The 27,052-nt window shown below is 36.3% G+C and overlaps 1 protein-coding gene across 7 annotated transcripts in view; it reads left to right on the top strand.

Moving 5' to 3' along the window:
• Nucleotides 1-27,052, top strand: part of UIMC1 (ubiquitin interaction motif containing 1) — a 127,874-nt gene that overhangs the window by 35,508 nt on the left and 65,314 nt on the right. For 6 of the 7 annotated variants that reach the window (XR_004382004.1, XR_004382003.1, XM_032851896.1 and 3 more), the window contains exon 3: nucleotides 10,339-10,423. The exons of the other annotated variant lie outside the window; for it this stretch is intronic. Coding sequence is in view for 4 of the 6 variants with exons in the window: in XM_032851896.1 (XP_032707787.1) it covers nucleotides 10,339-10,423 (85 nt within the window). In the remaining 2 variants the exon portion in view is untranslated. The remainder of the gene's footprint in view (nucleotides 1-10,338; nucleotides 10,424-27,052) is intronic. 7 annotated transcript variants of the gene reach the window in all.

Here is a 27,052-nt window from a genome sequence, read left to right as displayed (position 1 = left end):
TTTATGTTTGTGTTCAACATTTATATATCACCTTTGGAGAAGTGTCATAAGTTCTTTGCCCATTTATTAATTGCAGGTCTCTTTGTTGTTGGATGTTAAGTGTTCTTTTTCTGTTGTGCTTATTATATCCTTACCATATATATGATTTGCAGATATTTTCTTCCATTCTTTGTTGTCTTTTTCATTCTGTTTATGATATTCTTTGATGCTTAAAAGTTTTAAAGTTTAATGAAGTCCAGTTTATTTCTCTTGTTTTTTTTTTTTTTTTGGTACTTGATGTCATACCAAAGACTCTCGTCAAATGCAAATCATGATGATTGATCTTTAAGTGTTTTGTAGTTTTTGCTCTTTACATTAGGTCTTTGATCATTTTGAGCTAATATTTATATGTGGTATGGAGATAGTCATATGTGTATATGTGCATGCATGTTGTATGGTGTTATATACATAACATAAAATTCACCATTTTAACCATTTCTAGGTGCATAGTGGCATGAGATACATTCACATTGTTGGTTAGTTGTAGGATTTCTTTCATTTTTATTTTTATTTTTTTAAGATTTTATTTATTTATTTGAGAGAGAGTGCACATACGCATAAGCGTGAGTAGCTGGTAGAGGCGGAGGAGCTGGTAGAGGCAGAGGGACAAGCAGACTCTGTGCTGAGCAGGGAGCCTGACACTGGCCTTGATCCCAAGACCTGAGCCAAAGGCAGATGCTTAACCAACAGAGTCACCCAGGCACCTAGTTGTAGGATTTTTTTATATATTGTGGGTGTTAACCCCTTATCAGATAGATGATTTGCACATATTTTCTCGCATTCTGCAGGTTGTTTTTTTACTACTAATAGTGTCCTTGATGCCCAGTAGTTTTAAATTTTGTAATTGTCCACTTTATCTATTTTTTTCTTTCATTGCTTGTGCTTTTGGTGTCATATCCAAAAAATCATTTCCAATCCAGTGTCATAAGGCTTTCCCCCCTATGTTTTCTTCTGGGAGTTTTAAAATTGTAGCTTTTATGTTTCGGTCTTCTATCCACTTTTTGTTAGCTTTTGTATATCATGTAAGATGGGTCCAGCTTTCTTCATTTGCATGTGGATATCCAGTTTTCCTAGCATCATATGTTGATGTTTTAATATATGTCTTTATATTTTGATTGGGTTTCATGTACAGCATACTTGGTCTTTCTATTTTTATACAAGCTTGCATCTTTTTTTCCCTTAAACCAGTGTGGTGGTAGAACCATTAATATTTAACATGGTTATTGAAGTACTTTAATATTTACTATCTTTCAAAAAAATTTACTGTCTTTCAGATTTTTTTTGCATTGGTTTTTAGTTTTCTCCCCATCCTTGATTTAATTTTTGCATATGTAGAATGTTTGATCTATTGAAAAAGTCAAGAAAGTCAAATCTGGAGAGAAAGGTATACTTAAATTATATTGCTTCTCTATCCTATACTGCCTGTTCCACATCCCTCATCCCTGTTGGTAATTAGATTTATTTCTTGTTTATTCTTGTTGATGTTGCTTTAAAGGAAAATTAAGCCAGCACATGTTTTCTCAATTCTGCTTCTTTGTATGTGAAATGTAGTATGCCTATTTACATTTTGTTCTTTTCTCTGTACAAAATATCCTATAAATTATATTTTTCATTCTTTCATTTACTATCTTATATTTCTCCAATGACCATCATTAAATTATTACTTGAATCTGTTTTCCTTTGGAGACATAGTAATTCCTTTTTCTTTTTTGAGATAATTCCTTTTTCTTTTTTGAGATAGTTTTGTCTGTCTTCAGTTTCTTTCTTGAGTTTTACCAACTTCGATTTCACTTTTTCTTTTTTTTTGTCCATTTATGCTTAAGTTTTTAGTTTCTGATTCTGAGTTTTTCCTAATCTCTGGATGCGTCTTTGTAACTATTGGAATGTTGCACTGGTTTTCTTTTCCATGGTGGTTTTGGGGGGTGGGATAGTGTTCATAAGCTGAAATGTTTTTATTTGCCTTTTTGTTTATAGTTGCTTAGTTTGGAATTTCTTTTTTTATTTCTATCATTTACTGGGTATATGTCCTAGTTTAAAAGTTCTCCTTTTGCCTCTTTAGTGAAGTATAATTTCTTTTATGCATGATACTGTTCATGTTAGTGGGCTGTTAGGGTGGGGAGGATAGATTGACAGGTCTGGGTTTTGTTTTGTTTTTTTCCTGTAGGAGCCTTCATTTTTGTTTCTTTGTTCCTTCCTTTCCTTCTAGGAACCTGAAGGAAACCGCTTTTGTTTATCTCCCTCTGTTCTAATAACACAGCATCTCTGTGGTTGTCACTTTTGGCTGCTCTCACTTTTAAGTACTTTATTGTAGCTAATTATGTGAAGTACCACATCTTGGACTTGTGCTTAGTGTTTAGCCTTAGTGTTGGCCTTTCTAATCATTGGGGTGATTTTGTCTGTGCTTTAACTTTTTTAAATATCTTTTTCATGGAGTCTCCATTATTTTTCATGGAGGCTCGTAAGTGTCTCCTTACTCTGTTTTCTGTACACAAAGACTTGCAGCAGCAGTGGGAATTCTGTTGGAATTTGTTGTTTATTGCTTGCTGGTTATATGAAGTTTATGGTCTGCCTTTTCTCATGCTGAAGACATTGGTCAGAGGTGGCGGTTTTTTCTCACCTTTTAGTCTGGTGGTTTTTCCTGGAGCATTTGTGGAGAGATTTAGATTGAAGCAATTACCATTATCTTTTAGATCTTTCATTTTCAGCCATTCTGGATCACTATATTATAGTTGAGTCTTTTATATAATAACCTTGTTAGATGATCTTATATTCACTGTATATTTTTATATTTTTCACTTTTTTGGCTCTTTGTTCTGGTATATCTTTTGGTACTTATAAAGTATTTGTTGTTGTTCTAGACATTGACTTTATATTAGTGCCTTTTATAATTTCTTCCTCTTTTTCTTACAGCATTTCGTAATCTGTTTTGCCACTTGTAAATGGTGTTCTTTGACTTTCATTTATAGCCCATACAGTATTTAGTGAACTTACTCTACTTTCCAGTTTTATCTCTTCTCATTTATTAGTTGGATACTTTTTACATTATTAAAATACATAATTATGTTTTTCTTATATTGTCATCTCTACTTTTGTTTTAGTCTTAGGTCTAAAATTAGAAATACTAAATATTTACTCTCAGTTCTTTGCCAAAGTTTCTCTAATAATAATTTCTCTAATTTTTAGTTTAATGGCGCTTATTATGTATTAGAATCATCAGGAAGACCTTGTAAGCAGTATTTCCTGAAATTCTGTTTTTCTGTTGTATTTCTTTTGTTTTGATACCTGAAAGACTCCTTATGGGATCCAAAATTCTTGCTTACAATTCTCCCCCACTCAAGTTTCTTTAAAAATGCTGCTTTTGTGGTTGTTGTTTCTTTGTTTTTGCTTTAGTATGTTGCATTTGAAAAGTCCAGCTTACTTTCCTTTTTCTGTGATTAGGCCTTTTTGTTAGTCTGAATGCTTTAAGAATTTCTTTATCTTTAAGGTGCAATAGGTTTAATAGTGTAGGTCTGAAAAATAGTTGTTCAGGGTCCCTTTACCCAGGTAAATGGTGGGTACTTTCAGTAAATAAATTCAGGGTTGTTTTGGGTAAATTTCTCTTTGGTTATAGTTTTTTTTTTTAAATTAAAGATTTTATTTATTTATTTATTTTAGAGAGAGAGTGGGAGTGTGAGCCTGAGCAAGGGGAGGGGCAGAAAGGGAGAGAATGGGACAAGCATACTACATGCTGAGTCTAGAGCCCCATATAAAGTGGGGCTCTATATAATGGTCTTGAGATCATGTCCTGAGCCAAAATCAAGAGTTGGATGCTTAAGCTTAACCAACTGAGCCACCTAGGTTCCCCTTTGATTATAGTTTTAATGTTAGTTTATTCATTGTTCTGTTTTTTTCATCGGAGTTCCCAGTTATACATTTATTAGATGATCTTTGCCTGTATTCTGTTTTTTTTTTTTTTTTAAAGATTTTATTTATTTATTTGACAGACAGAGATCACATGTAGATGGAGAGGCAGGCAGAGAGAGAGAGAGAGGGAAGCAGGTTCCCCGCTGAGCAGAGAGCCTGACGCGGGACTCGATCCCAGGACCCTGAGATCATGACCCGAGCCGAAGGCAGCGCCCACTGAGCCACCCAGGCGCCCTGCCTGTATTCTGTTACAGCTACTTTCTCTCAGATCATTTTTATTCCTTTCCATGTTTCATTTTTTGTTTTGTTGAATATATATATATATATATATTTTTTTTTTTTTTTTTACTTTCTTCAGTACCTTTATTGAATTTTGAGGCAAGGTATGGTTGGTGTTTTTGATTCTCTTTATTATATAGAACTGTTAATTTACCCAGTTTTTCTTTTCCTTTATCACCCAGTGGCCATAGCTTGTCTCTTCTCTGTTTGCCTACTTCTGTTGTTCTCCTCTATGAGTGATGTTTCCTTGGGATTGATATAAGTTTAGTGGATATACCTTATTCATATTAGGGTCAGACTTTCACTTTCTTGGTATGATTTTGCCTATTCAAAATTGATGTTTTATTTATTTCTTGCTTGCAAGTAATTTGAAATTTGGAGTTATGCAGAAAATGCAGGTTACATGCAATTTTGTTTTATTTATCTGATTTTGGGGGGATTGTATAGAAAATATGGAAATGCCTTAGCCTTACTATTTTGCATCTTATTTTAATCACTTATCTTGGAAATATTTTTATATGAGTATTTATAAACGAAAGTTTTTAAAAAATTTTTTTATTTTTTTGACAGGCAGAGATCACAAGTAGGCAGAGGGGCAGGCAGGGAGAGAGGAGGGGAAGCAGGTGATGTGGGGCTCGATCCCAGGACCCTGGGATCATGACCTGAGCTGAAGGCAGAGGCTTTAACCCACTGAGCCACCCAGGCGCCCCCCCCCCCCCGCTTTTTTTTTGGAGAGCAAGAATGCATGTGAGGGTGGGGAGGGGCAGAGGGAGAGGGAGAGAGGGAGAGAGTCTTAAGCAGGCTCCATGATCAGCATAGAACCTTTTGCTGGGCTTGATCTCAATGACCCTGAGATCAGGACCTGAGCTGATGTCAAGAGTCAGCCTTTGCTTCTCCCTCTACCTCTGCTGTTCCTTCTCCTTCTCCTGTCTTGCTCATGCTCTGTCTGTCAAATAAAATAAAATAAAATCTTAAGAAAAAAGGAGTCAGCTGCTTAATTAACTGGGCCACCCAGGTGCCCCAAAAGTCATTCTTTTAGATGAAAACATGGTATTCTGAATGGACCATAATATATTTTACTGTGTTGTTATTCATGATCATAATTCCATGCACTTAACACAATCTGTGATGTAATACTAGCTGCTTCCTAAAATTTCCAGTCTGTTTGGGGTGCCTGGGAGGCTCATTTGGTTGGGTGTCCAATTCTTGGTTTCAGCTAAGGTCATGATCTCAGAGTGGTGAGACTGAGCCCCGTGTTGCACTCTGCACTCAGTGGGGAGTCTGCTTGAGATTCTCTGTCTTCCTTTCCCTCTCCTACTCACTTGCTCTCTCTTTCTCTCTCTCAGTAAATAAATGAAATCTTTAAAAAAATATCCAGTCTGTCATAGACTATTTTAAAATACAGTAAAAAGGGATTAATAGAAAATGAAATTTAAAAAGACAAAATATAGGCCTGTATCTTTTATTGTTATATACAACAAACGTTAAGGTTTCATTTCAATAAATATAATCAGAACAAATGCAACATAGGAAAACAGGGAAAAAAATGGTGCATGTTGCTTGAAATTGTGCTTATAAGCAATTTGATATAGAGAATGTCTATTTTACTGATAAATTTTTCTTTCCATAATTGTAACTAAACAAACTTATGTGTGAAGTAGTGAACTGTGTATTAAGCATCCATACATATCCTTTCAATGAACACTGTGTATATCAATATTTAAAGTTCTTATTTTGACAAATGAGCTTTCTTCTTGCTTAACAACTTACTGTTCTAGTTTGGGTTGATGATGATGCCAGTGTCACAGGGGATATTTTTTACCTAAAGCCTATATTTTTAAAAAGATAAAATTCAGTTTGAAGAAATCAGTTTTACATTAAGGAATGGGAAGAAGAATTTTATTTTATTTTTTATTTAGAGATTTAATTAATTTATTTGACAGAGAGATCACAAGTAGGCAGAGAGGCAGGCAGAGAGAGAGGAGAAAGCAGGCTACCCGCTGAGCAGAGAGCCTGATGTGGGGCTCCATCCCAGGACCCTGGGATCATGACCTGAGCTGAAGGCAGAGACTTTAACCCACTGAGCCACCCAGGCGCCCCGGAAGAAGAATTTTAAAGCAGTTTCAGTAAGATTGTAGTATTTCTATTCAAAACTAGCTTGAAAATGCTATATTTCAAAAATCATCTTTGATCTCTGTTCCAGCAATTTTTTTCTGAAAAGTTAGTTAAATTTCAGTTACCTTATTATTATTATTTTTAAATTCAGTATAGTTAACATATAGTATTATATTAGTTTCAGGTATACAATACAGTGATTCAGAAATTTGATATGTTACTCAGTGCTCATCATGATAGTGTACTTTTAATTTCCTTTACCTTTCACCCATCCCTTCATCCACCCCCTCTGGTAACCATTAGTTTGCTTTCTGTAGTTAAGAGTCTGTTTTGATTTGTCTCTTTTTTCTTTGTTTTGTTTCTTAAATTCCATGTATGAGTGAAACTGAATGGTATTTGTCTTTTTCCAACTGACTGACTTCACTTAGTGTTTTACTTTCTAGATCTTTCTGTGTTGTTGCAAATGGCAAGATTTCATTCATTTTTATGGCTGAGTGATATTCCATTGTTTATATATACCATGTTTTTATTTTATTTTATTTTTTAAAGATTTTATTTATTTATGTGACAGAAAGAGACACAGCAAGAGAGGAAACAGAAGCAGGGGGAGTGCGACAGGGAGAAGCAGGTTTCCTGCCAAGCAGGGAGTCCAGTGTGGGGCTTGATCCCAGAACCCTGGGATCATGACCTGAGCTGAAGGCAGACGCTTAATGACTGAGCCACCCAGGTGCCCCATACCATATCTTTTTATCCATTCATCTATTAATGGCCACTTGGGATGCTTCCATAATTACATTTTAATTACCCTTTGAGGAAAGAAATGGAATTTGGATCCATGAATTTGATTTTTTGGTGTAATATAAAATTTGGAAAGTTCTATTAAATTTATCAGGTTTTGGATGATAATGTTTTGTGGATGTAAAATACCAAGTTTACCACCCATTTCACTGATGTTTATTGTAAAATTGTAGAACATCACAATCTGTAGACTCTCTGTCCTTCTAATAATTTAACTTTAATTTCTGTCCTTTGATCTTAACTTGTCATAAACATTCTTTCCTTGCATGGAAGTATTAAGTTCACTGAAAATACTGAACATATCAGAAAAATAAATCTTGCTTTCTACTTTATTACTTTGTCCTAAAAAGTTCTAGAAACACTAAGCATTCATTTTATAATTTGGAATTCTCCACAGACCTTTCCCCTTTAATAAATCCTGTTATGGCAAGTAATAACAGTTATTTATGATACATTTACATACACATAATAAAGTGATTATGTATCAAAAAATATTCTTGAATTGAATGCATTTGCCTTAGCCTTATGTAACTTACAATTTCTAATATGCACAGTATTTAATTTGGCTGACATTTTTTTCAGTAATAGAAACTGTGTACTGAGTAACTGTGGCACAAGCTTCTTAAATCTAGGATGTTTTTCCCATAGTTACTTCTGGCTATGTGATAGTTAAAAGTTTAATCCTTTATGTTTTTGTACAGTTAAAAATTTAGTTAACATTTGTTGACAGTGACACAAAAATTTTTTGTATCATCCAGTTAATCACGCATTTCTTAAAATAATTGCTGTGTTGCCAATATCTGTGCATTTATGAAGCTACAGTGAAAAGAATGTTGTTGGCTTTGTTTTACTAATTGTTCTTCCATATCATGGTCTGTTTCCTGAATGTGTCAGGCTATGTTGTTATTGAAATATGGTACTTGACCTACCTTCTTTGCCTCATTTCCAAGCAAGTATTTCCAAGCAGATAACTTTGCAATCTTCTGCTGATTTCCTGATAGTTTTATATACAGACAATCCCTGAGTTTTGATAGCTTGACTCTGAGTTTTTGAGTTTATGATGGTGTGAAGTGATACACGTTCAGTAGAAACTGAACTTTGAATTTTGAATTTTGATCTTTTTCTGGGATAGCAGTACATGATATGATACTCTTTTGTGATACTGGGCAGTGGCAGTGAGCCACAGCTTTCAGTCAGCCACACAAGCATGAGGGTAAACAGCTGGTCCATTTACAACCATTCTTTACCCATAAACACATTGTTTTTCACTTTCAGTACAGTATTCAGTAAATTATGTGGGATAGTCAACACTTTGTTATAAAAAAAGGACTTGTGTTAGATGATTTTGCCCAACTATATAAATCAAGCTTTCTCTGAACATTGTAAGTGTTCTGAGCTTGTTTAAGGTAGGTTAGGCTAAACTGTGATGTTTGGTACATTAGGAGTATTCAATACATCTTCAGTTTATAATATTTTCAACTTGTAATGGCTGGTCCTTCTGCAAGTGACTAGTCTGCAGTTTTCACCATGGAAGTCTACTTATCGTGTGCTTGGATGTTGTGGCAATGTCAAATCGCTGTATAAGTTTCTGAATGCTTATTCTCAGTTTCTATGTTTATTTTATTTTATTTTTTTAAAGATTTTATTTATATGAGAGAGAAAAAGAGAGTACAAGCAGGGAGAGTGGCAAAGGGAGAAAAAGAAGCAGGCTCCCCACAGAGCAGGGAGCCTGATGCAGTCCTGGATTCCAGGGCTCTGGGATCATGACCTGTGCCAAAGACACTTAACTGACTGAGCTACCAGGCACCCCTCTGTCTTTATTTTGTTAGAGTAGTAAGAGGCAGTGTGCTAATTTCCACTCATCTATAGATCGTGTTTTCTGTAGCATTGATTCAGGTTTTACAACAACAAAATATTCTACTTTGAGCATTATTGTGCACACATCTTTGTGCTTATGAGTGTATCTGTAGATTTAACTCCTAGAAGTGTATTGCTGAGCAAAGATTATGTACATTAATGATTGCAGAGGTTATTGCCGATTTGCCCTCTAAACATATTGGATCCATTTTATCCTGTCAGTGGTATAAGAGTATTTGTTTCCCCACATAAAGTGTTTTATAAAACATTTTATTTTTGCTATTAATACAGGTTTTAAAAGTATATAACTGTTTTGATTTATATCAAGCGTCTTTACATATACTTATTAACCCTTTGTGTATTTTTCCCTATGGGGTATCTTATCATGGCCTTTGCTTGTAGGAGGAGGTTAAATATTGGTCTTTTTACTGATTTGTAAGAGCTCTTTATAGATAAAGAAAATTAGCCCATTCTCTGATAATTATGTTGCATAGTTTTCCCTAGTTCTGTTGCTTTTTAAGTACTGATTTAAAAATAGATGAATACACACTGACTTTATTTATTTTTTTTTTTTTTAAAGATTTTATTTATTTATTTGTCAGAGACAGAGGGAGAGAGAGTGAGCGAACACAGGCAGACAGAGAGGCAGGCAGAGGCAGAGGGAGAAGCAGGCTCCCCGCTGAGCAAGGAGCCCGATGCGGGACTCGATCCCTGGACGCCGGGATCATGACCTGAGCCAAAGGCAGCCGCTCAACCAACTGAGCCACCCAGGCGTCCCAAATACACACTGACTTTAAACATACTCGTTTTTAAAAAAGATTTTTTATTTATTTGAGAGAGAGAGTAAGAGTGCTGGGGGGCAGGGGCAGAGAGAGAGGGAGAGACCATCTTAAGCAGACTCTGTGCTGAGTGCAGAGCCTGACACGGGGGTCGATCTCACCATCCTGAGATCACAACCTGAGCTGAAACCAAGAGTCAGATGCTTAACTGACTGAGCCATCCAGGCGCCCCCATAGTTATTCATTTTTTTAAGTCCTAAATCAAGCTTTCTCTGAACTTGAGTCCATGCTTACTGGCATTATGCAGTTGGCCAATTTTTACACGAGTGTCCATGTGACAAATAATAATGTCAATATATTATTCATTTTAATTTTTATGATTTTTTAATTGTTCCAGATCTACATTTTTTAATTGTACCATAAAGGATCTTTTCAGCTGTTTTCTGTGAACATTTACAATAGCCACTGATTCTGCAAGAGGCTCAGTGATCTCTTAGTTATAGAAGAGGTAGAAAGAGTACTAATTTTAATAGTAGCCACCCTGATGGAATTTCTTGTTTTGCAACAGGAACCAAAGGAGGAGAATGGATTGCAGAAAATGAAGACAAAACAGTCGAATAGAACAAAGTGTTTGGCCAAAAGAAAAATTGCACGTATGTTTTTATTTTTGTGTTGAGAATGCTTTGAAAAGTGCAGCATAGAATTGACAATGATTTCTTCATTAAGAAGAGAGATCTCTGAGTAAGGATGTATGTGCTTCCTATTTATTTTGGATTCCATTAATCTTAGGATTCACCATTACCTACAACTCATACAGTTGACTTATTATTGGCAGAGGTTTGAAATTAGAATGTGAACTTCAGAGTTAGGCACACTTGGATTTTAATCCTTCCTTTAGCCCTTACTGTGTAGACTTAAGGCAAGTTAATGCTTTCAGCCTACCTCTGTTTTCTTATTAATAAAATGCAGATATAATACTTAGTGGCTCAAATAATAGTACCTACTATAATGGTACTAGTTTTGTCATGTTAGAAAAACAACATTCAACTGAGTAAATTTGAAGATTTAATTGGCTTTTATTAAATGATTCATGAATTGGGCAACATTTCATCTAGTAAATAGAGAGGTGCTCCTGAGGAATTGTCCAAAATGAAAGGTTTTTATAAAAAGGGGGGTGGGGTGAGAAAATTATTAACAAAAAAAAAAAAGAATTATTTTAGGCAAGACCATCTTTCTTTGCTGGGAAGAATAGGGGTTTTATTAGGTGGATTACCTCATCTTACTTTGGATGGAGAGTTTATGTGATTATCTCATTGGTGCTTAATCAGAAAATTCCTGGTTGACAGGTTAAGACTTAAATTTCTGGGGAAATTTGAAACTGTAGCTAAGTTAGGTATTAAGCCCCGGTTTGGTGACTTGGCCTGGTCCAAGTGATGCTGTGTGGACCTGTGGTTTTCCTTTTAATGTTTGTTAAATTGTAAGGGAAAAAGTCTCTACTCTTAACACTTCAGTCTGGTCATCACATGTTTTGGGAGTTTTTCCCCCACACCAAGCAGTACTCCAGTTTTTAGTCAGACACTTTTGAGTATCTCAGTTTACCAATTCTGACATTGTCTGCCCAGAGATAGTATCAGATCCCACAGGATTCACTTTTTTACAGCAACTGCAAGTCCAGGTCATGACCTGTGCATCTGACTGACTGGCTATTCAGAGGTTTACATTACCCTCTCTTTGGGTGTGATTAATTGGTTAGAATGGCTCATAAAACTCAGGGGAACCATTTAATTACTAGATAACTGGTTTATTATAAAGGATATAACTCAGGAACAAGCAGATGGAAGAGATGTATAGGGCAAGATATGGCAGAAAGGCTGCAGAGGTTCCCTGCCCTCTCTAAATGTGGGAGGAGTATCCCAGTATCTCCGCCAGCCTTTCCAGTATCTCCACCAAACTAGAAGCTCTCCAAACCCTGTAGTTTACAGATTTTTATGGAAGCTTTGTTATATAGGCATGAGTGATTAAATCATTGGCCATTGGTGATTGATTCAAAGTCCAGCCAGCCCCTCTGTCTGTTCCCTCCAGGTTGGAGGACAGGAATGGAAGTTCCTACCCTCTAAACCCACAATTGGTTTCCTCATATTTAGGGGCTTTCCAAAAGTAAGTGTATTAACATAACTCTTAGGTATGGTTGAAAGGGTTTGTTACAAATAAGAAAAGATACCTTTATTGTTCTTTTCACTTAGGAAATTCTGAGGGATTTAGGAGCTCTGTGCCAGGAAACAAAGATCAGATATATATTTATTAGTTTAAGTTAGAAGAGCACAAAAATTTTTTGTTGTAGGTTTTGCTTTCTTTTTTTCAAAAGTTTATTGCTTTCTTTTTTTGTTTTATTTGCTATATTTACTTTCTTTTTTACAAAAGTTTATTGAAGATAAGCAAGGCTTTATTTCACTATTAGTTTGAATTTCAGTGACTTAAGGTAGATTAACCACAGACAGTTCTTTGTTGTGAAATCATTGCATTATGTCTAGAGGTAGCTGTCACTAGATTAGATCTGTCGAATGTACTCAAGTTATTTTCAGTTTTGAAAATTGTTGATAATAGTTATTTTTTGAGATGCAATTATCTTTATCAGTTGGTAAATTTATGTCATCATAGGTGGACTATTGATAGTTGTCTGGTTATTCTGAATCTTTACAATCAAATTGGGTTTTACTTTTTTATTTAGTTGTGTCATGCTTTTTTTTCTGGTCTGACGACCCTTTTTATCTTTTTTATATATTTTGACAACTTTTGTCTTTTGTCTTTTACAATGACATTTAATGTAATTATTGGTGTTACTGAATTAAAATGTACAGTTTTGAATGCTGTTGATTTGTTCCAACTGTTTTGTCTTTTTTCTTTTTCTGTCCTCTTTTGTATTTGTTGAATATTATTTTGATTTCATTTTATTTCTATCATATCTTTTAAAATGTGTTTAGTGGTTGCCCTAGAGTCTCTAGTACACACATTTAATTAATCACAGTCACGTTCAAATAATATTCTGTTGTTTCATGTGTAGTGTAGACTGTGTAATGGTATACTCCCCAATTTTTGTCTACTCTGCTTTGTGTTATATTTACCATACATTTTAGTTTTGCACTTGTTATAGTACATAATACATTAATACTATTTTGGTTTAGATAGTTATCTTTTAGAGCAATGGAAATAAAAACTAAAGAATTCAGGGGGCTCCTGGGTGGCTCAGTGGGTTAGGCCTCTGCCTTCAGCTCAGGTCATGATCTCAGGGTCTTGGGATCAAGTCCCACATTGGGCTCTTTGCTCAGCAGGGGCTCCTGCTTCCCCTGCCCCCCCCTCCCCCCCGCCTGCCTTTCTGCCTACTTGAGATCTTTGTCCATCAAACAAATAAATAAAATCTTTAAAAAAAAAACCAAACTAAAGAATTCAGTACTTTATTTTTCCCATCTCAAGGGCTGTTTATTTCTTTGTGTAGATCCCAGTTTCTCTTGGAAAGCTTCCTTTATCACTTTTATAATGTAGATCAGTTGCCAATTAATTCTGTTTTTATTTGTCTGAAAAAGTCTTTATTTTTCCCATTTTTATGGTAACTATTGAGATATAACTCAGCTACCATACAATTCATTCATCATACAATACCTTCATTATTTAAAGTATACAGTGGTTTTTAGTATACTAAGTATTGTGCAGCTGTTGCCACAGTCTAATTCTAGAACATTTTCATCACCCTCAAAAGAAACCCTGTATGCTTACCAGTCACCTAAAGCCTTCATCCCACTCAGCCCTCAGCAACTCTGTATTAATTTTCTCTCTATGTAGATTTGCCTATTCTGGACATTCCATGTAAATGAAATCATAGAACATGTATTTTTTGTGACTGGCTTCTGCTTAGTGTTTTCACATTGGCATCATCAGGACTTCATTCCTTTATTGCTAAGTAATATTGTATTATACTGCTGTGCTGTGTTTTGTTTATTCATCATTTGATGGACATTTAGATTGTTTCTACTCTGGCTATTACACCTAAAGTTGCTGTGAACATTTATGTGCAAGTTTTTGTGTGGACATGTTTTCATTTCTCTTGAGTGTATACCTAGCAGTAGAATTCCTGGGCCATATGGCAACTCAGTATTTAATTATTTGAGAAACTTCCAGACTGTTTTCTTTTTCTTTTTTTTTTTTTAATTAATTAATTTATTTGACAGATCACAAGTAGGCAGAGAGACAAGCAGAGAGAGAGGAGGAAGCAGGCTTCCCTGCTGAGCAGAGAGCCTGATGCGGGGCTCCATCCCAGGACCCTGAGATCATGACCTGAGCCAAAGGCAGAGGCTTTAACCCACTGAGCCACCCAGGTGCCCCCAGACTGTTTTCTAAAATAGCTACCTGTTTTACATTTCTACCACCATTGTATGAGGGTTCCAGTTCCTTCTTATCCTTGCCAGTACTTATTTTACTTTTTTTTTTTTTTTTTTTAAATTATAGGCATTCTGCTGGGTATGAAATGGTATCTCATTGTGGTTTTGATTTACATTTCTCTAATGACTAATGGTGTTGATCATCTTTTTGTGTGCTTCTTTGCCATTTGTATATTTTCTTTGGGGAAAAGTTGATTCATATCCTTTGCTCATTAAAATTTTTTAAATTATAAAACTCTCATAAAACATACTGAACAGAGAGCCCGATGCGGGGCTCGTTCCAGAACCCTGGGATTATGACCTGAGCTGAAGGCAGAGGCTTTAACCCACTGAGCCACCCAGGCGCCCCTCTCATAGTATATTCTTATAATTGTCTGTATTTCTTTGGTGTTAGTTGTGATGTCTCCTCTTTCATTGATTTTATTTATTTGGGTCCTTTCTCTTTTCTTTTTGATAAGTCTGGCCAGGGGTTTATCAGTCTTACTGAATAAGTCTTTCAAAGAACCAGCTCCTGGTTTTGTTGATCTCTTCTGCTGTTCTTTTAGTTTATGTTACATTGATATCTGCTCTGATCTTTATTATTTTTCTTCTCCTTCTGTGTTTAAGCTTTATTTGCTCTTCTTTCATCAGCTCCTTTAGGTGTAGGGTTGGGTTGTATATTTGAAACCTTTCTTGTTTCTTGAGAAAGGCTTGTATTGCTCTATACTTCCCTCTTAGGACAACCTTTGCTGCATCCCAAAGATTTTGGAACAGTTGTGTTTTCTCTTTCTTTCTTTAAAGATTTTGCTTATTTGATAGAAACACAGCAAGAGAAGGAACACAAGCAGGGGGAATGGGAGATGGAGTAGCAGGCTTCCCACTGAGCAGGGAGCCCAATGCGGGGCCCAATCCAAGGACCCTGGGATTATGACCTGAGCTGAAGGCAGAAGCTTAATGACTGAGCCACCCAGGTGCCCCCAAACAGTTGTGTTTTCATTTTCATTTGTTTCCATGAATTTTTAAAATTCTTCTTTAATTTCCTGGTTGACCCATTCAGTCTTTAGTAGGATGCTCTTTAGCTTCCATGTATTTGAGTTCTTTCCAACTTTCCTTTTGTGATTGAGTTTGAGTTTCAAAGTATTGTGGTCTGAAAATATGCAGGGAATGATCCCAATCTTTTGGTACCAGTTGAGACCTGATTTGTGAACCAGGATGTGATCTGTTCTGGAGAATGTTCCATGTGCACTAGAGAGGAATGGGTATTCTGTTGTTTTCGAGTATGTTCCGAATAGATCTGTGAAGTCCATCTGGTCCAGTGTGTAATTTGAAGCCCTTATTTCCTTGTTGATCTTTTGCTTAGATGATCTGTCCATTTCAGTGAGGGAGGTGTTAAAGGCCCCTACTATTATTGTATTATTGTCATTGTGTTGCTTTGATTTTGTTATTAATTGGTTTATATAATTGGCTGCTCCCATGTTAGGGGCATAAATATTTACAATTGTTAGATCTTGTTGGATAGACCCTTTAAGTATGATATAGTATCCTTCCTCATCTCTAGTAGTCTTTGGCTTAAAATCTAATTTGTCTGATATAAGAATTGCCACTCCCGCTTTCTTTTGATGTCCATTAGCATGGTAAATGGTTTTCTGTCCCCTTACTTTAAAACTGGAGGTGTCTTTGGGTCTAAAATGAATCTCTTGGAGACAGCATATCAATGGGTCTTGTTTTTTTATCCAATATGATACCCTGTGTCTTTTGATTGGGGGATTTAGCCCATTTACATTCAGGGTAGCTATTGAAAGATATGAATTGTATTCCTATGCCATGTGGTACATGTGCCAAAGGATGTGCCATTATATTGCCTGTAAGGTGACTGTTACTGTATATTGTCTCTATTACTTTGTGGTCTATGTTACTTTCAGGCTTTCTCTTTGCTTAGAGGACCCCTAACAATATTTCTTGTAGGGCTGGTTTAGTGATTGCAAATTCTTTTAGTTTTTGTCCTGGAAGCTTTTTATCTCTCCTTCTATTTTCAGTGATAGCCTAGCTGGATATAGTATTCTTTGCTGAATATTTTTCTCATTTAGCCCTGAGTATATTATGCCAGTCCTTTCTGGCCTGCCAGGTTTCTGTGGCAAGGTCTGCTGCCAGTCTAATGTTTCTACCATTGTAGCTTACAGACCTTTTGTCCCAAGCTGTTTTCAGGATTTTCTCTTTGTCTCTGAGATTTGTACATTTTACTATTAGATGTGAGGGTGTTGACCTATTTTTATTGATTTTGAGGGGGGTTCTTTGTTCCTCCTGGATTTTGATGCCTATTTCCTTCCCCAGATTAGGGAAGTTCTCTGCTATAGTTTGCTCCAATATACCTTCTGCCCGCCCCCCTGTCTTCTGGGATCCCAATTATTCTAATGTTGTTTCTCCTAATGATAACACTCTTGAATTCTCCCCTCGTAATCCAGTAGCTGTTTATCTCTTTTTTTCTCAGCTACTTTATTCTCCATCATTTAATCTTCTATATCACTAATTCTCTCTTCTGCCTCATTTATCTTAAAAAGTCGGAGCCTTCATTTTTCATTATACCTCATTAATAGCCTTTTTTATTTCAACTTGATTAGCTTTGTTTCTCCAGAAAGGGATTCTCTAGTATCCTCTATGTTTTTTCCAAACCCAGCTAGTGTCTTTATAATCGTCATTTTGAACTCTAGGTCTGACATCTTACTAATGTCCATGTTGATTAGGTTCCTGGCCATCAGTACTGCCTCTTATTCTTTTCTGTTTTTTTTTTTGAAGTGAGTTTTTCCATTTTGTTATTTTTCCAGAGAGGAATAGATGAATGAGAGAACAAAATGCTAAAAGGGTATCAATGACCCCAGAAAAATGTACACTAAACAAATCAGAAGAGACCTGAAACAGGGGGCGGAAGAAAGAAAGGAAAAAAAAAAAAAAAGAATTTGATCATGCTGGTGAATAGAACAGAAGCACAGACTAGATTTTGGGTGTATTTTGGTCTGTTAGAAGAAACTGCCTCCCAAAATTCTAAAGAAAGAAAAACATATATAAGTGTAATTACAACAAAGGGATGGTATAGGACTGCAAAGATGAAATTAAAAAGGATTTTAAAAAAGGAATTGATAAGTTGATTGACAAAAAGAAAAAAGGAAAAAAAGAGAATGTGATCAGGTGGATGAATAGAACAAAGCCATACACTAGATTTAGGGTACATTTTGGTCTATTAGAAGAAACTGCATCCCAAAATTTTAAAGAAAGAAAAATTTATGTGTATATAAAAAATAAGGTTATATACAATGAAGGGGCAAAATATCACTGTAAAAATGAAAATTAAAAAATTTTAAAAAAGAGTTGATTAGATAAGAAGTTGGTTGAAAAAGGAAAGAAGAGGGGTGCCTGGGTGTCTCAGTTGTTAAGTGTCTGCCTTCAGCTCAGGTTATGATCCCAGGGTCCTGGGATTGAGCCCCGTATCGGGCTCCCTGCTTAGTGGGAAGCGTGCTTCTCCCTCTCCCACTCCTCCTGCTTGTGTTCCCTCTCTCGTTGTCTTTCTCTCTGTCAAATAAATAAATAAAATCTTAAAAAAAAAAAGAAGAAAATTTCTTAAAAAAATACCAAATAGGAAAAAAATTTTTTTTTTAAATTTACTTTGAAAGACTAAAGAATCATGGGAAAAAACCATGAATTCTATGTGCTATATCCTCTAGCACTGGAGTTTTGCCCTTCTCATTGATCAGTAAAGTTGGTCTTGGCCTTATGTTCTTGCTGATCTTCTGGGGAAGGGGCCTGTTGGAGTGATTCTCAAATGTCTTTGCCCCAGGCGGAATTGCACCACACTTGCCAGGGGCCACACTAAGTAATCTGCCTGGGTTTCCCTGAAGGCTTTCCTTACATCTTTAGGGGAGGAGAATGAAAATTGTGGTCTCCCAGTCTCTGGCCCTGGAGAAGCCAAGAGCTTGGGGCCCCGCCCCTCAGGGCACCCTCAGAGAAAAGCAGTCAATCACTCCTGTCTCCCTGGTCTCCAGTCGCACTCTGTGCTCACCTGGCCTGTCACTGAGTGTTTCTGTGTCTGGCATTTAACCCTGTTTGGAGTCTCCAGACCCAGTAGATTTCTCAAGCGAGCTCCTTATCCGAGGAGAGGAAGTCTCCCACTCCCACTTGAAGAGCAGTGGCCCACCTGTGCTGCAGATCACAGTTTTTGGCAACCCTGCCCTGAGAGCTCACTCCTGGGCTCATTCTTTGTAGCTGGCTTCCCCACTCAGATACCTGGTAGCTTTGCTGCACTCAGGCACCCTTAGTCTTTTTGTGACCCTGAGGGTCCTGAGACCACACTGTCCCAGCAAGGGTTCCACCCCCCCATAAAGCCACAAAGCAATGCCCCTCACTGGAGCAGACTTCTAAAAGTTCCGATTTTATATCTGCTGCTCTACCACTGCTGACAGAGGCTTTCTCTCCCCACCCCCTGCAGTCTGTCTTCCCATATATCACCTCAGATTCACTTCTCTGCACATCCTACCTTCCAGAAGGTGGTCGCTTTTCTGTTTGTAGGGTTGCTGCTGTTCTTTCTTTGATATCCTATTGAGTCTGTAGGTGGTTTGATAACTATCTAGATGAATTCCTGGGACCAGATGGAATTTAGTAGGTCTCCTACTCCTCTGCCATCTTGCTAATAACCCGTCCTGGGGTGGGGGGAATATATATATATATATATATGTATATATATATATATGTTTGCAGCAAAATTGAGGGGAAGATACTGTGATTTTCCATTTACCCCTTATTTCATACATGTATATCTACCTTCATCAGAGTGGAACACTTGTTACAATTGATGAGCATGGATTGACATATTACATGTCAATAGTCCATAGTTTACGTTGGCATTCACTTTTCGTGTTATCCATTCTCTGGGTTTTGACAAATATATAATAATGTGTATCCATCATTATGGTATCATACATTTTCACTGTCCTAAAAAATCCCTTGTGCCCTCCCTATTCATCCTGCCCCCCGCTAATCTCATAACCACTGCTCTTTTTACTATCTCCATAGTGTCGCCTTTTCCTGAATGTCATATAAGTTGGAATCCTGCTGTGAAGCCTTTTCTAGTTGGATTCTTTCACTTAATAATATGCGTATAAGGGGGCGCCTGGGTGGCTTAGTGGGTTAAAGCCTCTTGCCTTCAGCTCAGGTCATAATCTCAGGGTCCTGGGATCGAGCCCCGCATCAGGCTCTCTGCTCAGCAGGGAGCCTGCCTCCCTTCCTCTCTCTCTGCCTGCCTCTCTGCCTGCTTGTGATCTCTGTCTGTTAAATAAATAAATAAAATCTTTTAAAAAATATGCGTATAAGGGTCTTCTGGGTCTTTTTTTTTTAAAATTAATTAATTAATTATTTATTTTTTTATTTTATTTTTTATAAACATATCTTTTTATCCCCAGGGGTACAGGTCTGTGAATCGCCAGGTTTACACACTTCACAGCGCTCACCATAGCACATACCCTCCCCAATGTCCATAACCCCACCCCCCCAACCCCCCTCCCCCCATCAACCCTCAGTTTGTTTTGTGAGATTAAGAGTCACTTATGGTTTGTCTCCCTCCCAATCCCATCTTGTTTCATTTACTCTTCTCCTACCCCCTTAACCCCCCATGTTGCATCTCCTCTCCCTTATATCAGGGAGATCATATGATAGTTGTCTTTCTCCAATTGACTTATTTCGCTAAGCATGATACCCTCTAGTTCCATCCATGTCGTCGCAAATGGCAAGATTTCATTTCTTTTGATGGCTGCATAGTATTCCATTGTGTATATATACCACATCTTCTTTATCCATTCATCTGTTGATGGACATCTAGGTTCTTTCCATAGTTTGGCTATTGTAGACATTGCTGCTATAAACATTCAGGTGCACGTGCCCCTTCGGATCACTACGTTTGTATCTTTAGGGTAAATACCCAGCAGTGCAATTGCTGGGTCATAGGGTCTTTTTATGTTTTGGTAGATCATTTCTTTTTATAGGTGAATAATTTCATTTTCTGAATAACATTGTTTATTCAGTCACCTACTACTGAAGGTCATTTTGATTGCTTCTGAGTTTTAGCAATTAAGGCTAAAGCTTCTGTGAACATCTGTGTGCATTTGTGTGCATATCTTTTGGGTAACTAACCAAAGAGTATGATTGCTGGATTGTATGGTAAGAGTATGTGTGGTTTTGTAAATTGCCAAACTGTTTTCCAAAGTGTCTTGTCATTTTGCATTCCCAGCAGCAATGAGTGAGAGTTCCTGTTGCTCCACATCCTCACCAGCATTTGATATTTTCAATGTTCCAATATTTGGTCATTCTAATAGGTGTATAGTTAATATCTCATTATTGTTTTAAGTTGCATTTCCCTGATGACATATATGGAATATCTTTTCATATGCTTATTTGCTATCTGTATCTTAGTGAAGTATCTGGTACGGTCTTTGGTTTGTTTTCTTGTTGAGTTTTAAAAGTTTTTTGTAACATTTCTTTATCAGATGTGTCTTTTGTAAATACTTTCTCCCATTCTGTGTCTTGTCTTCTCATTCTCTTGATATTATCCTTTGCAGAGCCGGAATTTTTATTTTTAATGAAGTCTAGTTTATCAATTACTACTTTCATGGATTATGCCTTTGATGTGTCTGAAAAGTCATTGCCATACTGAAGTTCATCTAGATTTTCTCTTATGTTATCTTCTAGGAGTTTTATAGATTTGTGTATAGTATTTTGGTCTATGCTCTATTTTGAGTTAATTTGGGTAAGGTGTTAGGTCATTGTCTAGATTCATTTTATGGATATTCAAGTTTTTCCAGCAACATTTGCTGAAAATACTCTATTTGCTTCATTGTATTGCTTTTGCTCTTTTGTCACAGATAGGTGACTATATGGGTGTATTTCTCCAGTCTCTATTCTGTTTCATCGAACTATTTGGGTTTTTGCTACTACCACATTGTTTTTGATTACTGTAGCTTTATATAGTAAGTTTTGAAGTTGGGTGGCATCAGCCCTCCAACTTTGTTCTCCTTAAATGTTATGGTGGCTCTTCTGCATCTTTCACCTTCTTCATATAAACTTTAGAATCAGTTTGTTGATATCTGTAATATAACTTGCTGGGATTTTGATTGGGATTACATTGAATCTGCAGAGCAAGTTGGGAAGAACGGACATCCTGACAGTGTTGAGTTTTTCTGCCTGTGAACATGGAACATCTCTTTATTTATTTCTTCTTTGATTTTATTCATCAGAGACTTGTAGTTTTCCTCATGTAGATTTTATACATTATTTTGTTAGATGTATACCTAAATTATAAGTATTTCATTTGGGGGATGCTAATAAATTGTATTTTGTTGTAAATTTTAAATTACACTGTTCATTGTTGGTATATGGGAATGTGGTTAATAAATTGTATTTTATTGTAAATTTTAAATTACACTTGCTCATTGTCAGTATATGGGAATGTGGTTAACTTTTGTATTTTAACCTTATATCCTGTAACCTTTCTGTAATTGCTTACTAGTTCCAGGAGTTTTTTTGTCTGTTCCTTTTGATACTCTACATAGATGATGATGTTATCTGTGTACAAAGACAGTTTTCTTTCTTCCCATCTGTATGTATTTCCTTTTCTTGTTATTGCATTGGTTAGTATGTCCACTATGATGTAGAAAGGGAATGGTGAGAGTTTGACATCCCTGCCTTTTTCTTGTCCTTAGTGGAAAAGCTTTGAGTTCTTCCATTAAGCCTGATTTTAGCTGTATGTTTTTTGTAGACTTTTTTTTTTTTTTTAATCAGGTCGAGGAAGTTCCCCTCTATTCCTAATTTGTTGAGAGTTTTTATCATGGAAGGTGTTTGATTTTGCCCAGTGCTTTTTCTGCACCTATTGCTATGATCATGTGATTTTCCTTTTTTATCCTGTTGATGTGTTGGTAACATTCACTTTTGAGTGTTATACCAGCAATGCATATCTGGGATAAATCTGACTTGGTCGTGGTGTATAATTCTTCTTATGCGTTGTTGGATTTGATTTGCCAATGTTTTGTGAAGAATTTTTGCATCTGGCATGCATGGGTGGCTCAGTCAGTTAAATGTCTGCCTTCAGCTCAGGTGATGATCCTGGGGTCCTGGGATCGAGTCCCACATCAGGCTCCTTGCTCGGCAGGGAGTCTGCTTCTCCCTCTGCCTGCCTCTTCCCCTGCTTGTACTCTCTGTCTCTGTGTCAAATAAATAAAATGAAATAAAAGAATTTTTGCATCTGTGTTCATGAGAGATATTCTTCTGTAGTTTTCTTGTAATATTTTAGTATTAGGGTTAATGATGGTCTTATAGATTGAACTAGAAAGTGTGACCTCTTTTTCTATCCTCTGAAACAGATTATAGAGAATTTATATTATTTCTTACTTAAATGTTTAGTAGAATTCACCAGTGAACCCATCTGGTCCTGATGCTTTTTATTTTTGGAACAAAATTAATTATGGGTTCTGTTTTTAAGTAGATATAAACCTATTCAGATTGTCTATTTCTTATGTCAATTTGGGCATATTTTGTCTTTCAAGGAATTGGTCCGTTTCATCTAGGTTATCAGATTTGTGAGTATGGAGTTGTTTGTAGTGTTCCTTACCTGTTTTTTAAATGTCCACAAGATGTGTGGTACTGTCCGCTTTGATTTCTGATAGTAGTAATTTATGTCCTTTCTCTTAGCCTAACTAGAATCTTACCAGTTTTATTGATCTTCTTAACCAGCTTTTGGTTTGTCTCACCTTGTCTGTTGATTGATTGATTGATTCATTCTTTCTTTCTTTCTTTTTAAAGAAAGTGTGAGAGAGAGTGAGAATGAGCTGGGGGAGGGGGTGCCGGGGAAGAGGGAGAAGCAGACACCCCTCTGAGCTGGGAGCCTATTACAGGGCTCAATTCCAGATCATGACCTGAGCTGAAATCAAGAGTTGGATGCTTAACTGTCTGAGTCACCCAGGTGCCCTTAAGTTGAGGTATTTTCCCTTTAAACCCACTTTGTTGTGAGTTTTTATCATGAATGGATGTTGAATTTTGTCAAGGGCTTTTTCTGCATCTTTTGAGATGGTCATATGATTTTTATCCTTCATTTTGTTATTTGTTTTGTTTATTGAAATATAATTAACATATAGTGTTCATTTTAGGTGTACAACATACTGATTCAATAATTTTTTTGATTCAACAGTTCTTTACATTACTAAGTTCTTATAGCACAGTAAGTGTGGTCACCATCTGTTACTATACAACATTATTACAATATTATTGACTATATTCCCTATGCTATACCACCTATTTACTTTAAATCTGTAGTTGTCTTTTTATTTATTTATTTATTTATTTGAGAGAGAGTGAGCGAGCATGAGCGGGGTAGGGGTCAGAGGGAAAAGAAGAAGCCGACTCTCCCCATTGAGCAGGGAGCTCAATATCGGCTCAGTGGAACTTGTGGCTCTTGATCTCAGGGTTGTGAGTTTGAGCCCCACATTGGGTGTGGAGATTACTAAAAAAAATCTTTCTTTAAAAAAAGCATAGTGGGTTTCTTGTAGAGTTTGGTGTTGTATTTTGATCCACTCTGAAAGTCTCTGCCTTATAATTTGTACATTTAGTCTGTGGCGGCATTAAAGGTGATTATTAATACAGTTGGATTAATATCTACCTTATTTGTTACTGTCATCTGTTTTTGCCCCTCTTTTTCATTCCCATTTTTGTCTTCTACTCTTTTTCTGCATTTTGTGGTTTTAATTGAGCATCTTATATGATTCTATTTTCTTTCTTTTTTAAATATTTCAGTTGGAATTCTTTCTTTGCAATTTTTAGTGGTTGCTGTAGAGTTTGCAGTATACCTTTACAACTAATCCAAGTCCATTTTCAATTAACACTACAATGTGTACTTTATAATGTTATGTTATATATAATGTTATATATAAATAATATATATATAATGTTATGTACTTTGTAATATGTGTACTTTATAATAACAAAATTATGTTAATTCCTCTCATTCCTGTATCATTGTTATTTATTTCACAAATGCAGACACATATAAAAATAGGATTTATAAACATACACAATCAAATACTTTAATAGTATTAGCTTTTTGAGCAAACCGTTTTCTATTAGATTAAGAATAAGAAAAATAAGTTTTTGTTTTACCTCCTTCATTTGTTTCTTCTTTGATACTCTTCCTTTGTTTATGTATATCTAAGTGTTTTTTTTTAAGATTTTATTTATTTGCCAGAAAGAGAGACAGCGAGAGAGGGACTACAAGCAGAGCGAGTGGGGGGAAGGAGAAGCAGGCTTCCTGCTGAGCAGGCAGCCACATGCAGAGCTCTGTCCCAGGACCCTGGGATCATGACCTGAGCTGAATGCAGATGCTTAACAATTGAGCCACTCAGGAGCCCTTTTTTCTGAGTTTTTGACCTGTGACTAAGGAACTTCTTCCAACACATCCTGCAAGGCAGGTCTCCTGGCAACAGATTCGCTCCGTTTTTGTCTGAGGAAGTCTTTATTTCTTCTTCACTTTTGAAGAATAATTTGCAGGGTATTGGAATTCTGTGTTGGTGGGTTTTTTTCTTTCACCACTAAACATTTCACTCCATTCTCTTTTTGCTTGCGTGGTTTCTGAGAAGTCAGATGTAATTCTTATTTTTTTTTTAAATTTCATATTTTTAATTAAATTTAATTTTAAAAATTTAAATTCAATAATTAACATGTAATGTATTATTGGTTTCAGAGGTAGAGGTCAGTGTGATTCATCAGTCTTAGAGAACACCTAGTGCTCATTACATCATGTCCCTTCCTTAATGTCAAGCACCCAGGTACACCATCCCCCTCACCTTCTTCCCCTAATTCTTATCATTATTTCTGTATAGGTAAGGTGTTTTTTTCCTATGGCTTCTTTTAGGATTTTTTCTTTATCTTAGATTAGTTTGTAGTTTGAAAATATTATGTCTAAGTGTAGTGTGGGTTTTGGGTGTGTTTTGTTTTGTTTTTTAGCTTCCTGAATCTATGTTTTGGTATCTGACATTAATTTGGGGGGAATTCTGAATCATTACTGTTTCACATGGGTTTTTTTTTGCTCCTTTCTTTCTCTCTTTTCCTTATGGTAATTCCATTATGTGTGTGTCACTCCTTTTGTAATTGTCGTATAGTCCTTGCATATTCTCTTTTATTCCTTTTCAGTCTTTGTTCTCTTTACTTGTTAGTTTTGGAGGTTTCTTTGATATATACTCAGTTGTGTCTAATCTAATAAGCTCATCAAAGGCATTCTTCATTTCTTTTGTAGTGTTTTTGATCTGTAGCATTTCTTTTTGGTTCTTTCTTAGGATTCCCATCTCCTTATTTATGTTGTCCATCTGTCCTTGCATGTTCTCTACTTTATCCATGAGAGCCCTTAGCATATTAATCATAGTTGTTTTATTTATTTATTTAGAAACATTTTTCTTGGAGGGCAGAGGGAAAGGGAGAGAGAGAATCCCAAGTAGACCATGCCCAGTGCAGAACCTTGATGCAGGGCTTGATCTCACAACCCTGAGACCACGACCCGAGGCAAGATCAGGAGTTGGATGCTTAACCATCTGAGCCATCCACGTGCCCCTAATCATAGTATTTTAAATCTCTAGTCTGATAATTCCCGTATCTCTGCCATGTCTGGTTCTGATGCTTACTCTGTCTTTTCAGTTTGTGTTTTTGCTTTTTTGTATGCCTTGTAATTTTTTCTTGATAGCTGGACATGGTGTACCAGGTAGAAAGAAACTATTATAAATAAGTCTTTGGTGATATGCTGGTAAGGTATGAGGGTAGGGAAAGTATTCTGCAGGTCTGTGGTTAGGTGTCAATCTTTCAGTGTCTGTGCCTCTGGACTGTGAACCTCACATGTGTTTCTCAGTTTTTTCACCCCCTTCTTCCTTTATGTGGAACAGGATGCCTAGAGAAGTTTAGAATTTGCTATTTCCCTTTTTTTGTGTGTGTGTCAGTTTGATACTGATCATACCCCATAAGTGTAGGCTCTGATTAACTAGTTTGACCTAGGACACACCCTCTTAAAAAGAACAGCGTACTCTGACATACTTCAAAAGAGTTCCTTTTCCTCTCCCTCTGTGGGATGCTCAAGAGAAAATTTTTGCTATATTTATTGTAAGAACACTAGTTGCACTCTTGGTATATACCCAACAGAAGTGTGGGGGTTTGCTATGACTGAGTTCCTGTGGAGTTTTTAATGCTCAGACTTGTAATGCACTGAGCCTCCAGTAATATGTCAATTACAGTTTATGTTTTTCTACCCTGATGGTGGTTTCTGTAGAGCTTTCCACTATTGAATCTCTGTTCTGATAAACCCTGACTCCCTGTGTTCCCCTGTTGATCTCTTTGTTTGGGGGCAGTAGTTGTGTCCTCCCCTTTCATGGATTCAAGAAGAGTTGTTGATTTTTTAGTCTTTTCAGCTTTTTACTTCTTGTTAGGACAGAATGGTGACTTTTAAGTTCTTACATGTGGAACCAGAAATTGGTTGTGTCGTCCCCATTATATTTTCTTCTGGCCTTTATACAGTTTATCATTTTTCTATGTTTTTGTGATTAGCATTTTGATAATAACATCTCAGTCTCTTGAGTTAACATACTATAATTTACTTAACTATTGCCTTTTTTAAGGCATTTAAGTCCGTACTCTTAGAGATGATAGTATAGTGGACATCTTTTTGTGTATAGCATTTCTTTTCAGTGACAGCCTAGGGTCAGTTCTCAAAAATGGTATCAATTCATTTGAGAATGCACATCTATAAAGGTTATGACATGGTGCCTTTCAAATGTGTTTTACAAATTTACATTGTAACTGCCTGTA

Source organism: Lontra canadensis, unplaced genomic scaffold, assembly GCF_010015895.1.
Source record: "Lontra canadensis isolate GAN:19392208 unplaced genomic scaffold, GSC_riverotter_1.0 scaffold5, whole genome shotgun sequence".
Lineage (NCBI taxonomy): Eukaryota > Metazoa > Chordata > Mammalia > Carnivora > Mustelidae > Lontra > Lontra canadensis.
The sequence above is the reverse complement of the archived record's forward strand: the minus strand, read 5'-3'. Positions and strand labels throughout refer to the sequence as shown.